This window comes from Ranitomeya imitator, chromosome 5 (genome assembly GCF_032444005.1).
Source record: "Ranitomeya imitator isolate aRanImi1 chromosome 5, aRanImi1.pri, whole genome shotgun sequence".
NCBI classification, from domain to species: Eukaryota; Metazoa; Chordata; class Amphibia; order Anura; family Dendrobatidae; genus Ranitomeya; species Ranitomeya imitator.
In genome coordinates, this window is record NC_091286.1 from 194,971,466 (window position 1) to 194,988,343 (window position 16,878).

Consider the following 16,878-nt stretch of genomic DNA (forward strand, 5'->3'; position numbering starts at 1 on the left):
GGGTTTACATAATTTTGCATGTAATATATTCTTCTTTGATTTATAGCACCATAACATATTGATTATTGTTTTTATATCCTTTTTATTACACTAGTGTGTGGCAGAATATATATTGACCGTTTTATAGGCACAATTTCCTTATATATAGATATTATATATTTATGTATATATTTTTATGTTTTTTTCACGGATTTTCGTATATATATATTTTTTTACCAAACACTTTAATTTTTACATGTAGTTTCCCTTTTTTTATTGGTTCATATTAATATTTTCTGTATAAATTGCTCTTCTTGCTATATAGTAAATTTGGATACTGCATATTACATTGGTAGGGATCTATATTGCTCTGGGTATTGCTGCTATTATATTGTATATTATATTGGTATTATATTATTGTCCTGTGGTGCGTACTGGTAATTGTTTTTACTTTTATATGTTGTTGTAGTGTTGCTATTCTTGAACTGTATAATAAAATTTATTTTAATGATTAAGATCTTGGTGTGGTGGTAATCTCTGGAAGGTCTATAGTCGCGGGGTAGGAGTGTTTTCTTTCATATACTATGTGAGTGGCTGGGCAATATACCGTACCACGTGGGCTGTGCTATATACTATGTGGCTGGGCAATATACTACGTGACTGGGCAATATACCGTACTATGTGGGCTGTGCTGTATACTATGTGGCTGGGCAATACGTGACTGGGCAATATACTACGTGGCTGGGCAATATAATACATGGCTTAGCAATATACTACGTGACTGGACAATATACTACGTGGCTGGGCAATATAGTACGTGGCTGGGCAATATACTACGTGGCTGGGCAATATACTACGTGGCTGGGCAATATACTACGTGACTGGACAATATAATACGTGGCTGGGCAATATAATACGTGGCTGGGCAATATACTACGTGGCTGGGCAATATACTACCTGGCTGGGCAATATACTACGTGACTGGACATTATGCTACGTGGCTGGGCAATATACTACGTGGACATGCATATTCTAGAATACCCGATGCGTTAGAATCGGGCCACCATCTAGTAACACAACCATCTGGACATACCGGTACATCCATCTGTGGGAACTCACTGCAAAAATGTCTTGAAAGGGTTAAGCAATTATATGGATATTGTTGGTTGGGGGGGGGTTCCAAAAGAGTCATTTATTTGGATTGTGGAGTTTGATCCACAACATGGCTCAAAGTAACATATCCTTTTTTTTATGTGCATGTAAAATAGAAAAAGCACATTTGTTATAGTGGGTCCATGATCTACTACAATAATTTCTAGCACAGACGCTAGAACTGATGTACGAAAGAGCCTTAGGCTGGTTTCACATTTGCGTTTTTTGCCGCTGCGTTTTAACGCAAAAAAAGCATGCGTTTTTTTTCCCTATATTTAACATTAAAAACGCATGCGCTTTTTTGTGTATGCATTTTGCCGCGTTTGACGCATGCGTCGTTTCTATGCTTGCGTTTTGTTGCGGAAATGCAACATGTAGTAATTTCTAAAAACGTATTGCTGTCAATATAAACGCATGCGTTTTTTAGCACATGCGTTTTGTTGCGTTTTTTAACGCATGCGTTTCCATAGAGAAAAACAAGTCTACACACTGATAAGCCACCCCCCACCATCAAGGTGATAAATGGATCCAAACCCTAACCCTAGCCCTAACCCTAAACCATCTAGGTGATAAAGGGATCCAAACCCTAACCTATCAAGGTGATAAAGGGATCCAAACCCTAACCCATCAAGGTGATAAAGGGATCCAAACCCTAGCCCTAACCCTAACCCATCTAGGTGATAAAGGGATCCAAACCCTAACTCATCTAGGTGATAAAGGGATCCAAACCCTAACCCTAACCAATCAAGGTGATAAAGGGATCCAAACCCTAACCCATCAAGGTGATAAAGGGATCCAAACCCTAACCCTAACCCATCAAGGTGATAAAGGGATCCAAACACTAACCCATCAAGGTGATAAAGGGATCCAAACCCTAACCCTAACCCATCAAGGTGATAAAGGGATCCAAACACTAACCCATCAAGGTGATAAAGGGATCCAAACCTTAACCCTAACCCTAGGGATCCAAACCCTAACCCTGTCCCTAGGGATCCAAACCCTAACCCTAGCCATTTTTATTTATAGTGGGTTTTCTAGTTGATTTTTATGATTGGCAGCTGTCACACACTAAAGACGCTTTTTATTCCAAAAAATATTTTTTGCGTTACCACATTTTGAGAGCTACAATTTTTCCATATTTTGGTCCACAGAGTCATGTCACACGCCCTCTGTAGTCCCCTTGGCGGTGTCTGGATCTTGATTTTTCTCTTGTGAAATTTCTCATCATGCTTTTAAAAAACGCAAACGCGGTAAAAAATGCATGTAAACGCGTAAAAACGCGGCGTTTTTTTACCGCATACGAAAACGCATGCGTCTAAAAAACGCAGCGTTTGAACGCGTTTACATGCGTTTTTTACACCACCTGTGGATGCGTTTTTAATGCAAATGTGAAACTAGCCTTAGAAAAAACCTAGTTGGTGTGAGGTGTTCCCCCCCCACTTTCAACTATTAGACAGATTTACTACTCACAGCATTTGAAATGACAATCCATTTACATAGAATTTTTTTTATATTTTCTAGATACCAGAATTAATTGATGTGATTCAAGTCAAACTTCGTATAACTGGACTTAAGAATATGGAAATAATTAAAGGTAAGACGGTCTTCCACCCATATGATGATGATGTACAAAATTCAGTTCTTTAATTCTGAACATTATTCTGTATGCCAGTGCCCAGCTATCACAGAACTTTTACAAATAGTCAGCAGGCCTCAAGCCACTTGTCATGTCCATACAGTCTGCACCATCAGTAGTAGGGAATATCAATTGTATATCTATTGTGTACTAGGGTAGTTTCACTGAAAAAGTATATGGATGTGAATACTTTTCTGCCCAATGATGACAAAAGTATTCTAGGAGTGACACCTTTCTGATTATCCAATAAAGGTATCACACCTACAATACGTTTGTCATCATTGGGCTGAAAAGTATTCACATCGATTTTTCTGGCTAACACGGTGCCACAATACAATTTGTTATTGTACATCACTGAAAAAGTATGCTATATGATTATTCCCAATACTATACATATGTGTTAAAAATCATTATTGCGCAAAAATATCTAATCAAGACTTAACCAGGTGCGTTATTCTTAAAAGAAAAATGTCATGATATTCTGACGAAAGTATAGTGGTTTATTGAGTTATCCACCATCGCAGCAAAAACATAAAAGGTAGATGAAACAATTACAAACAGAGTGTCCATGTGTAAATATCAGCGCTTTTCTTGTTACCCATCTTTCCAAGGTCCTGAATGGTAAGAGTCATCTGTCTGTGTGAAGTCTGAAGTCATCATAGCATGGAGTAGCTAACAGCTGTTGTTCCTCGTGTCTTGTCTCATGTCCATGGAGAATGATGGTGAAGGAAGGGAGGTGACCGTCCCACGTGACAAAAAGCCCCCCACACCCTCCTAAGAGACGTTTATATATGTTCAACACTGATCACGTGTCTTCTGTATATGGAGTTAACTTATACTCTGAGCTACATACACAGAAATAGCTTTTGATAGTGTCAGCAAGAAACCATGTGCTCGGTACAGAATAAAAATAAGAATAATTAATATTTAACAATATGTTTGACCACTAGGTGGAGACATTGTACTATTCTCCATTAGAAATAACTATGTACAGTGGGGGAAATAAGTATTTGATCCATTGCTGATTTTGTAAGTTTGCCCACTGACACATGAACAGTCTATAATTTTTAATGGTAGGTTTATTTTAACATTGAGAGATAGAATATCGAAAATAAAATCCAGAAAATGACATTTTATAAATTATATAAATTTATTTGCATTTTGCAGTGAGAAATAAGTATTTGATCCCCTACCAATCATTAAGAGCTCTGGCTCCTACAGACCAGTTTAGCTCCTAATCAACTCATTACCTGCATTAAAGACAGGTGTCTTACATAGTCACCTTTATAAAAAAGATTCCTGTCCACAGACTCAATTCATCAGTAAGACTCTAACCTCTACAACATGGGCAAGACCAAAGAGCTTTATAACGATGTAAGGGACAAGATCATAGACCTGCACAAAGCTGGAATGGGCCGCAAAACCATACGTGAGAAGGAGACCACTTTTGGGGCAATAGTAAGAAAATGGAAGAAATACAAAATGACTGTCAATCAACATCGATCTGGGGCACCATTCAAAATCTCACCTCGTTGGGTATCCTTGATGAGGAACGTGGGAGATCAGCCTAAAACTACACAGGGGGGAACTTGTCAATGATCTCAAGGAAGCTGGAACCACAGTCACCAAGAAAACCATTGGTAACGCATTACGCCGTGAAGGATTAAAAAACGGCAGTGCCCGCAAGGTCCCCCTGCTCAAGAAGGCGCATGTGCAGGCCTGTCTGAAGTTTGCCAATGAACACCTGGATGATTCTGTGAGTGACTGGGAGAAGGTGCTGTGGTCAGATGAGACAAAAATTGAGCTCATTCATGAACTCAACTCGCCGTATTTGGAGGAAGAGAAATGCTGCTTATGACCCAAAGAACACCGTTCCCACTGTCAAGCATGGAGGTGGAAACATTATGTTTTGGGGGTGTTTCTCTGCTAAGGGCACAGGACTACTTCACTGCATGAATGGGAGAATGGATGGAGCCATGTACTATAAATTCCTGAGTGACAACCTTCTTCCCTCCTCCAGTACATTAAAAATAGGTCATGGCTGGGTCTTCCAGCAAGACAATGACCCAAAACATACAGCCAAGGCAACAAAGGAGTGGCTCAAAAAGAAGAACATTAAGGTCATGGAGTGGCCTAGCCAGTCTCCATACCTTAATCCCATAGAAAACTTATGGAGAGAGTTGAAGCTCTGAGTTGCCAAGCGACAGCCTCAAAATCTTAATGATTTAGAGATGATCTGCAAATAGAAGTGGACCAAAATTCCTCTTGACATTTTTGCAAACCTCATTAACAACTACAAAAAACAACTGACTGCTGTGCTTGCCAACAAGGGATTTTGCCACCAAGTATTAAGTCTGGTTTCCTAGAGGGATCAAATACGTATTTCTCACTGCAAAATGCAAATAAATGTATACAATTTATACAATGTAATTTTCTGGATTCTATTTTTGATATTCTATCTCTCAATGTTAACATCAACCTACCCTTAAAATTATAGACTGTTCATGTCTTTGTCAGTGGGCAAACTTTACAAAATCAGCAAGGGATCAAATACTTATTTCCCCCACTGTAGGTTGAAATTTTGAATGCAACTCTGCTCTCCATATGGGTCTCTAACTTTATATACAAGTTTTTCTAATGAGTTTTGATTGACATTTCTTGGGCAGACACCAAATAATTTATACTAACTGTAGTCTCTGCAGTTCAACTTTTTTGTTTTTGTTTCTTTGTTTGTCTATATGGAATTTCAATAAAGATTAATTTTATTTGCACATGGGAATACATTTGTTGGCTTTATCATGATGGCTAAAGTTACAGGTAGCACACTGTTTCTCTAGACTTCTTAACATCTGTCAAATGTGCTCAGTGTGCAAATGCACATTCCTACGTGAAGGGAATGGGTAAGGTTTAGGTCAGGGGTCCCCAACCTTTCTTACCTTGAGAGCCACATTCCGCTATGAAAGTTGGTCGAGAGCCACAATGCAGATAGTCATAGAAAAACCTAGAGAAGGCACAAATAATAACATGCAGATTTTCACTTTCACTCTATCCTTATGTATTTTACATTATTGTTATGTAAATTGAACTCTAGTGCCACCTATTGGAAGTAGCAATCTTAAAGTCAATACCCTTTAACAGTCCCTTAAGATGGTTCATATATTATTGGCCCCATATACTGCTCCATATGTAATTGGCCACATATACTGCTCCATATGGAATTGGTCCAATATACTGTTCCATATGGAATTGGCCCCATATACTGCTCCATATGTAATTGGCCACATATACTGCTCCATATGGAATTGGTCCAATATACTGTTCCATATGGAATTGGCCCCATATACTGCTCCATATGGAATTGGCCCCATATACTGCTCCATATGGAATTGGCCCCATATACTGCTCTATATGGAATTGGCCCCATAAGATGCTCCATATTAAATTGGCCCCATAAGATGCTCCATATTAAATTGGCCCCATAAGATGCTCCATATTAAATTGGCCCCATAAGATGCTCCCTATAGAATTGGCCCCATAAGATGCTCCCTTATACAATTGGCCCCATAAGATGTTCCCTATTAAATTGGCCCCATAAGATGCTCCATATTAAATTGGCCCCATAAGATGTTCCCTATAGAATTGGCCCCATAAGATGCTCACTATTAAATTGGCCCCATAAGATGCTCCCTATAGAATTGGCCCCATAAGATGCTCACTATTAAATTGGCCCCATAAGATGCTCCCTATAGAATTGGCCCCATAAGATGCTCACTATTAAATTGGCCCCATAAGATGCTCCCTATTAAATTGGTCCCATAAGATGCTCCCTATTAAACTGGCCCCTTAAGATGCTCCATATTAAATTGGCCCCATAAGATGTTCCCTATAGAATTGGCCCCATAAGATGCTCACTATTAAATTGGCCCCATAAGATGCTCCCTATAGAATTGGCCCCATAAGATGCCTACTATTAAATTGGCCCCATAAGATGCTCCCTATAGAATTGGCCCCATAAGATGCTCCCTATAGAATTTGCCCCATAAGATGCTCCCTATTAAATTGGCCCCATAAGATGTTCCTTATAGAATTGGCCCCATAAGATGCTCACTATTAAATTGGCCCCATAAGATGTTCCCTATAGAATTGGCCCCATAAGATGCTCACTATTAAATTGGCCCCATAAGATGCTCCCTATTAAATTGCCCCCATAAGATGCTCCCTATAGAATTGGCCCCATAAGATGCTCCCTATAGAATTGGCCCCATAAGATGCTCCCTATTAAATTGCCCCCATAAGATGCTCCCTATAGAATTGGCCCCATAAGATGCTCCCTATTAAATTGGCCCCATAAGATGCTCCCTATTAAATTGGCCCCATAAGATGCTCCATATTAAATTGGCCCCATAAGATGCTCCCTATAGAATTGGCCCCATAAGATGCTCCCTTATACAATTGGCCCCATAAGATGTTCCCTATTAAATTGGCCCCATAAGATGCTCCATATTAAATTGGCCCCATAAGATGTTCCCTATAGAATTGGCCCCATAAGATGCTCACTATTAAATTGGCCCCATAAGATGCTCCCTATAGAATTGGCCCCATAAGATGCTCCCTTATACAATTGGCCCCATAAGATGTTCCCTATTAAATTGGCCCCATAAGATGCTCCATATTAAATTGGCCCCATAAGATGTTCCCTATAGAATTGGCCCCATAAGATGCTCACTATTAAATTGGCCCCATAAGATGCTCCCTATAGAATTGGCCCCATAAGATGCTCACTATTAAATTGGCCCCATAAGATGCTCCCTTATACAATTGGCCCCATAAGATGTTCCCTATTAAATTGGCCCCATAAGATGCTCCATATTAAATTGGCCCCATAAGATGTTCCCTATAGAATTGGCCCCATAAGATGCTCACTATTAAATTGGCCCCATAAGATGCTCCCTATAGAATTGGCCCCATAAGATGCTCACTATTAAATTGGCCCCATAAGATGCTCCCTATAGAATTGGCCCCATAAGATGCTCACTATTAAATTGGCCCCATAAGATGCTCCCTATAGAATTGGCCCCATAAGATGCTCACTATTAAATTGGCCCCATAAGATGCTCCCTATAGAATTGGCCCCATAAGATGCTCACTATTAAATTGGCCCCATAAGATGCTCCCTATTAAATTGGTCCCATAAGATGCTCCCTATTAAATTGGCCCCTTAAGATGCTCCATATTAAATTGGCCCCATAAGATGTTCCCTATAGAATTGGCCCCATAAGATGCTCACTATTAAATTGGCCCCATAAGATGCTCCCTATAGAATTGGCCCCATAAGATGCCTACTATTAAATTGGCCCCATAAGATGCTCCCTATAGAATTGGCCCCATAAGATGCTCCCTATAGAATTTGCCCCATAAGATGCTCCCTATTAAATTGGCCCCATAAGATGTTCCTTATAGAATTGGCCCCATAAGATGCTCACTATTAAATTGGCCCCATAAGATGTTCCCTATAGAATTGGCCCCATAAGATGCTCACTATTAAATTGGCCCCATAAGATGCTCCCTATTAAATTGCCCCCATAAGATGCTCCCTATAGAATTGGCCCCATAAGATGCTCCATATTAAATTGGCCCCATAAGATGCTCCCTATTAAATTGCCCCCATAAGATGCTCCCTATAGAATTGGCCCCATAAGATGCTCCATATTAAATTGGCCCCATAAGATGCTCCCTATTAAATTGCCCCCATAAGATGCTCCCTATAGAATTGGCCCCATAAGATGCTCCATATTAAATTGGCCCCATAAGATGTTCCATATTAAATTGGTCCCAAAAGATGCTCCCTATATTACTGGCCCCATAAGATGCTCCCTATATTACTGGCCCCATAAGATGCTCCCTATATTACTGGCCCCATAAGATGCTCCCTATATTACTGGCCCCATAAGATGCTCCCTATATTACTGGCCCCATAAGATGCTCCCTATATTACTGGCCCCATAAGATGCTCCCTATATTACTGGCCCCATAAGATGCTCCCTATATTACTGGCCCCATAGGATGCTCCCTATAGCGCGCCAGTGTCCCCGACAGCAAGTAGGCCCCCTGCCTGCTCAGGTGCCCGGGTGCTGACGCCTGCCCTGGGTGGGTATTACAGACAGCGGGGCAGCTCCCTAGGGACTTTTTTAATGTGATCCTCAGCGAGCCACATGTCAGGGGCAGGCGAGCCACTTGTGGCTCACAAGCTATGGGTTGGGGACCCTGGGTTTAGGTGGATGCAAATTGCAGGCCTCCCAATTCTACTGAATGTCAACCAAGCTGCATTGTGCTGAACTGTGAGCACTGGTCCTGCTAAAGAATGTGGGCCACCGTTATGGGGTCTGTTTCCAATAGGTTGACCAGAGACATGCAAGCCTGTAGCTCACTGGAGGTTATTTTATAGGACCCTGGCAGTTCCCCTTCTGTTCCTGCTTGCACAGAGGAGCAGATACCTATCCTGCTGCTGGGCTGATGCCCTGCTACTTCCCTTGACTTTGAAACCTTTTTGCAATGGCACGTGTGCAATCCAGGAGGAGCTGGACTACTTGTGCAACCTTAATGGCCTCGTGCTACCAGTTAGTGACAAGGACACTTGCAAAACTAGACGGAATCACACAAAGGATTAGTAGGGAGAAAATTATGTAACCACCACCTATGTTCCCTTTTGGGGGATGTCTTGAGGTTGCCCCTTCAGTTCACCGGTTGTCACTTTCATTTGCAGCAAAGTAGGTATAATTGATTCACCATTGCTTATGCTTCTAACCTGGACACATTGATATCCATGAAATGTAATCCAAATTCCAGGGTACTCTGAAGTTCAAGAATTCTCTCAATTTTTTGAGTAATCTGTGGAAAAGTTTTCACTATTTGCCTTACCTTCTGTGTTCTCAATATATCATTGGCGGTAGAATGAATCCATGTGTATGTGCCGTATGTGTCTGAATTGGAAATATGCCTGACACGCCACACTTTGATACTGGTTTGTCATTGTCTAAGAGTCAATGAGCAGCCTTCTATAACTTTTTCTTGTACCAGAGGCATAGTGCCGCCTTGGAGCTGATCTGGGATAGAGGACAAAGGAGCCGTCGGACAATATCTGATTTCAGTTAGCAAGTTTGTCCAGTCATTCCCTGGAAAGAGGCACTGCAGCTATACTCCCCATGAAAAATAATAAATGGAATTTATTTCTGAAATACTGAATGCTCTCATTTTTGTGTTTTTCTAGACGCACTAGGAGACATATCCAGTTCTTTATCAGGACCTCTGACTGCTATAAATGGCAAAATCTCAGAGGACCTTGGAGAATCATGTCTGATATACTTTAAAAGTGCCGTAGAAGTCCCTAGGCTTTACAGAAGAACGAACAAAGTTAGTCTCCTGACTTCCAGAATGTAACATTAAGTGAACTATTAAGTCTAATCTGTGTGTTTTGTTTGGGACATATCTAGATTTACTGTATTTACATATTGACTGAAGTGAACATGATGTAGTTGAGATCAATTCACTTTACATTAACAACACCAGAAAAGTATTAGATGATCTGATATTTATATATTATTCCTAAGACATGCCTGATAACTGATGGCAAATACTATATCGCTATATGAGATGGGAAAATCCCATTTACACAGGCACATTTGTCTATAAACTGAAAACTGCTTTAATTGGTTGCGATGGGCATAAAGGTCATTTTTCTTTGAGACCGTTTTATAAATGTGCCCCTTTATATCTAGAGCCGTCAAGGTTCTGCGCATATTACTTATCTACTTATCTGTGTGGGGGAGGCCCTGATAGTGCTTCTCTTGTTAACTCCTTTCTGAAAAACCACATAACTGTGCGTTCACGTTTTGAATGACTTCACGCACCTCAATGCACAGTTATGTTACAGGAGTTAGGAGCTTGGCATCCTGAGCATTGGGTGTCAGCTGTAATGGCCAGGATCAGAAATAACTCCAGTGCTAGCCATTCATCCCTTTATTCCCTCAGATGCAGTAGTCAGCAGCGTACACATTATGTAAGGAATGTGTTACCCTGCGAGCACCCCCGGAATGTGATTTTAGGTTTCCATGGGTTCTCAAGACCCCCATGTCTGCCACGTATATTTTCATATTGAAGATGAATGGGCCAGATCCATTGAAAAACAAATCGACTATGTGACTGTTTAAAAACCACTATAAATCCTAGTGGTCTTTTTAACCTCTTCGCGACATGCACCGTTCTAGTACTGCTCTGTGGGAGGTGCGCTTGCGCAAACCGCAATACTAATACAGCGATGCTATTTCCAGTTACCGCGCTGCATCACGTGGTGACCGGGTTAAGATGGCTGCTGTCCCAGACAGCAGACCATCCCTGCATGTCACCCCGGGGGGCTGCACCACCACCCCGTCCCCCTCCCCCACATCTGCAGTCGCTGTGATTGGCTGGTCAATTTTGACCAGCCAGGCACATCATTATGTTAATAAAGTTAGTGAAAAGAAAAAACATGTGACCTGCTGTGATCTGTGCTGTGTGACACAGCACCAATCACAACCGTCACAATGAGTGGGGTGATCGCAGCGTCACCTCACCTGATTAACCCCTTTGGCGCTGATTGGCCAGAAACTATTGTTCAGCCAATCAGCGCCAAAGGGGTTAATGTAAAATAACGATCACCTTTCTGCACGCCATTTTGTCTCAGATTTGGTGCGCAGAGCGGATGTATAGCCCCTGTACAAACAATTATACGCAAGTACAAACAAGATGGGAATGTCCGCCATCATACCACTCAGGAAGGAGATGAGTTCGGAGTCCCAGAGATGAACGTATTTTGGTCCGACAAGTACATATCAACCCAAGGACAAAAGCAAAAGACCTTGTGAAGATGATGGCGGAAGCTGGTAAGATTGTGTCAATATCCACAGTGAAACGAGTACTGTATCAACATGGGCTGAAAGGCCACTGCCAGGAAGAAGGCATTACTCCAAAAGAAACATAGAAAAGCCAGACTAATGCATGCACACAGGAACAAAGACCTTAATTTTTGGAGACATGTCCTGTGATCTGATAAAACTAAAATTTAAACTATTTGTGCATAATGACCATTGTTAAATTTAAAGGAAAAAGGGAGAAGCTTGGAAGCCTAAGAACACCATCCCAACTGTGAAACACGGGGGTGGCAGTATGTTGTGGGGTTGTTTTGCTGCAGGAGGGACTGGTGCACTTCACAAAATAGATGTCATCATGAGAAGTGAAGATTGTGACAATGCTGAAGCGACATCTCAAGACATCAGCCAGGAAGTTAAACCTTGGGCGGACATGGGTCTTCCAAATGGACAATGACCCGAAGAATAATTCCAAAATGGTAACAAAGTGGCTTAAGGATAGCAAAGTCAATATTTTGGAGTGGCCATCACATAGCCCTGATTTCAGTCCTATTAAAAATTAATGAAAAGCTGAAAAGGCAGGTGTGAGCAAGAAGACCTACAAACCTGGGTCAGTTACACCAGTTTTGTCAGGAGTGTATATAAACTTCTGGCTTCAACATTATGTCATTGTTGGAAAAGGGGTTAAATATAGCCAGAACTTTGCACTGTCTAGTCTCATTTTATATCAGAGTAGGGTCCAATACTCTTATGTTTTGGGTGGTTAATATTGGCTATGCTTTGTAGCATAATTTTGGTAATAAAAAGTCCAGTGTGTGAATAACCTTTTATAACGGCTCCTGTTTGGAAAAATATTATCTGAGCTTTACAAGTTTCAAAAATAAAGGTTAAAAGTCACACAGTTGCAAAGTTTTCACCAAAACTGTAAATTTGTGATCACATCTCCGCATAAACATAAAATATTCAGAGGGGGTTTTAGTGTACTTTTTTTTTCTTCTGGTAGATGTCATTTAAGTGAAAACAATATGTTGTGAGAAATATATATTATTGTTTGCAGGAGGTGCCTACAAAAGCGTCCTCCTACGTGGACAATGCTCTCAAGCCACTGTTCCAAATTCAGCACGAGTATGGGAACAAAGTAAAAACAGCAACTAGACAAGGATGGCTGAAAGGAACCCTCTCTGAATGTACACACAAGTGAGTGGACCTGCCTTACAAATATTTTGTATTTAAGAATCTTTGCCTAAATGAATATAAGCTAGTGTGCCTTGTGAGGTTCCGGACCCCTGTAAAAGCTCTTATCACTCCTGTTTCAGACATGCCTCTTCAGCCACATACTGTAGAATCATAGAATGTTACAGTTGGAAGGGACCTCAAGGGTCATCGTGGTGTCCAACCCCCTGCTCAATGCAGGATTCAGTAAATCATCTCAGACAGATGTCTGTCCATTCTTTGTTTGAAGACTTCCATTGAAGCAGTACTCGCCACCTCTCGTGGCAGTCTTTTCCACTCATTGTTCACCCTCACTTTCAAAAGGTTTTTCTCCTTCGCCTCATTGGGGGACACAGGACCATGGGTTATGCTGCTGTCACTAGGAGGCTGACACGAAGCTGAGACAAAAAAAGGTTAGCTCCTCCCCTGCAGTATACACCCTCGTACTGGCTTCCAGACACCCAGTTCAAGCTTAGTGTCCGTAGGAGGCACACTGATTTTTAATCTCTCTGATTTTTTCTTTTTAATCTATTCCGGACGAAGGGGGCGACGGATTCTTTCAAGGTCCGATCTCCCCCGAACCAACAACAGGCGAGCACGGGAGTTTCACCTCACCGTATCCTCTCCTGCGACGTGGGAGCCACTGCCTGAGCTGACCTTTTTTTGGGCGATGTTTTTTTTTCCCTAAAAGGGCGCCGATCTCCCCGCTCTATACAGACGAGCACTGGTGTTTTCCTCCAGTATCCTCCTCTGCAGCCAGGCCTTTTTATTGCCGGACATCTGCCCTGTCCACCAGGTTCTACCCTCGGCTGTACAGTGGCCCTATCCCCGTGGCGTCCGTGCAGACCACACTGCATCACCAATGTTCTGTGTGACTCAGGTGGTGGACGGTTCCTCTCCACCCCCCTGTCTGGGGCTGGTGGATGGAGGCTTCCCAACCCCTGCACCGTCCCAGCCATCCTAAGGCTCCTCTCACCTCCTCGGGGTAAGTGTCTTGTGGGGGATGGGGGGGGTCGCCGGCGGTCCGGAGGGCTCCTCCTAACATGGCACATTGGGGGCTGTAGCGCAGTATCGGTGGGCTGAAGCGTCGGCACTTTGCGGCCGCGCGCCGGGCCGAGGCCGCAAATTTAGCCCCCGGCTTCGGCCTAGCCGCTGGTCGCTGCCGATAGGCTCCGCCCACTCATGCGCGTCATCGGCGGCGCCGCCCCCTGGTCCCTGGCGCTTCTCGCAGCCGCCGAGATCTCTCTCCTGATCTCGGCGGCCATCTTGGTCCTCACTACACGCCGCAGCTCCAGCTCTGCCGCATCTCCGTGTCACAGCGCCCACGTGCAGCCAGTTTCCTATCTCGGGCTTCACAGTCCGGCTTCCCAGGACAGCGGGACACAGGACCGGGGTAAGGAGACATCGTCAGCTTCTCCTCTGCAGCGTCGCCCTCTGCTTCCCAGGCCAGTTTATAGCCCCTGTGGGTTTTTTTGCATTAGAATCATGTCGCAGTCTAGGTCTAAAAAATCCTCTAAGGTGCATACGACCTTTTTTTCTGCGTGTACCACCTGCCAGGCCCCACTTCCTAGGCCTCAAAGTTCTCCCCTCTGCTCTGCCTGCGATGCTCCATGTGCCCAGGAGCCCTCCACCGCCACCGACTCTGGCGTACCTATTCCCCCCCCGTGGGTCGCTTCACTCTCGCAGTCCGTGGATTTTTTTAGCCAATGCCATCAAATCCATTCAAAATCCTCCCGGGGAACGGGGTAATCCGTTACAGGCGTTAAGAGATCCCTCCATAGCAGGGGAATCGTCGGTCAGCAGGGGCCGCTCTCTCCATAAAGAGGCTCGGTCATCCCGAAAACGGATCCGCACTACCTCTCCTGAGCGCTCTCCTCGCCGCTCAGACTCTGCCTAAATGAATCTTTGCCTAAATGAATATAAGCTAGTGTGCCTTGTGAGGTTCCGGACCCCTGTAAAAGCTCTTATCACTCCTGTTTCAGACATGCCTCTTCAGCCACATACTGTAGAATCATAGAATGTTACAGTTGGAAGGGACCTCAAGGGTCATCGTGGTGTCCAACCCCCTGCTCAATGCAGGATTCAGTAAATCATCTCAGACAGATGTCTGTCCATTCTTTGTTTGAAGACTTCCATTGAAGCAGTACTCGCCACCTCTCGTGGCAGTCTTTTCCACTCATTGTTCACCCTCACTTTCAAAAGGTTTTTCTCCTTCGCCTCATTGGGGGACACAGGACCATGGGTTATGCTGCTGTCACTAGGAGGCTGACACGAAGCTGAGACAAAAAAAGGTTAGCTCCTCCCCTGCAGTATACACCCTCGTACTGGCTTCCAGACACCCAGTTCAAGCTTAGTGTCCGTAGGAGGCACACTGATTTTTAATCTCTCGGATTTTTTCTTTTTAATCTATTCCGGACGAAGGGGGCGACGGATTCTTTCAAGGTCTGGCGGCTCCACCTCTCGCTCACCCTCTTTGGGGGCTCACAGCGTTCACGACTCTGATCATGAGTCCGAGGTATCATTGGACCCGGAGGCCCCGGAGTAGAGAGCTACGGTCGACTCCCTCATTGTTGCAGTCAATCACGCACTTAAGGTGGATGATGATGCTAATTCCGCTCCGGAACACGCGGTCTCTTTTACCAGATCCAAACGTTCCCACAAATCTTTTGCCTCTCATCCAGCCTTTCTGGATATAGTCAGGCGTCACAGGGAGCATCCAGATAAGCGTTTCACGGGTAAGAAGGACCTGGTATCAAAGTATCCCTTCTCAGCGGATCTCGTGAAAGACTGGACGGATCCTCCTTTAGTAGATCCGCCGGTCTCACGCCTAGCTTCTAAAACGCTTCTTTCAGTTCCGGAGGGCGCTTCAATTAAGAGTCCCACTGAACGCCAGCTAGACTCTCTAGCTCGTTCAGTGTATGAAGCCTCTGGCTCTTCCCTGTCCCCCTCCTTCGCCGCGGCTTGGGTGACCAAGGCTATGGTTTCCTGGGCGGATGCTCTAGCGAAATCCATTAATGAACAGGACCTCCCGTCTGAGATGGCAGACCTAGCCAAGCAGTTAGCCATGGCTAGCGATTACGTGATGTTCGCATCCCTCGACGCGGCGAATTGCGCAGCATCGGCGGCTTCCAACGCCATCGCTATCAGAAGGGCTCTTTGGCTCAGGGAGTGGCGCGCAGATTCCTCCTCTAAGAAATCTCTGATCTCCCTCCCTTTTCAAAGCGGGCGACTTTTCGGCGAAAAGCTTGACCAGCTTATTTCCGACGCCACAGGGGGAAAGAGCAAGTTCCTTCCCCAACAGAGGCCCAAGGCGGCTTTCCAGCGCCAGCCTTACTTTCGCTTTCGGCCTTTTCGTACCAGCCCAGCCTGGTCCAACCCCTCCGGTCTTCCCAGATCAGACCGTTCCGCCCGCACAGACAGAGACGCTCGTCCCTCCTTCAGGCCGAATCCTTCCTGGAGCGGGAAACCGAGGCAGCCCAGAACCCGAGGTTCCAGACCTCCCAGATTCCCGTCTCAATGACTCGGGAACGGTGCCAGTCGATACCATCAGAGTAGGCGGACGCCTACTCCTTTTTCAGCAAACCTGGCTCTCCGTCATGCACGATGAATGGGTCAGGGATCTGGTATCGTCTGGCTACAAGATAGAGTTCTCCTCTCCTCCTCCAACTCGGTTTTTCCCCTCTCGTCTTCCCAGTTCGGCCGCTCAGTCTCGCGCTCTTCTTTGCGCCATTCACGCTCTCCGCCAGAGCGGGGTCATTGTTCCGGTCCCGGAACACGAGAGGTTCAAAGGTTTCTACTCAAACCTCTTCGTCGTGCCAAAGAAGGACGGAAAGGTGCGACCCATTTTGGATCTCAAACTCCTGAACAAGTGCGTAAGAGTCCGGCACTTCAGGATGGAATCCCTCAGATCGGTCATCTCTTCGATGGAAAGAGGGGAATTCTTGGCCTCGATAGACATCAAGGATGCCTATCTTCACATCCCGATTTTCCCACCTC

The 16,878-nt window shown here is 44.1% G+C and overlaps 1 protein-coding gene across 3 annotated transcripts in view; it reads left to right on the top strand.

Annotated features, from left to right (window-relative positions):
* Positions 1-16,878, top strand: part of COG2 (component of oligomeric golgi complex 2) — a 139,143-nt gene that overhangs the window by 91,383 nt on the left and 30,882 nt on the right. For all 3 annotated transcript variants that reach the window (XM_069769462.1, XM_069769463.1, XM_069769465.1), the window contains 3 exons: positions 2,653-2,725; positions 10,035-10,177; positions 12,728-12,867. In XM_069769462.1, the coding sequence (XP_069625563.1) occupies positions 2,653-2,725; positions 10,035-10,177; positions 12,728-12,867 (356 nt within the window). The remainder of the gene's footprint in view (positions 1-2,652; positions 2,726-10,034; positions 10,178-12,727; positions 12,868-16,878) is intronic.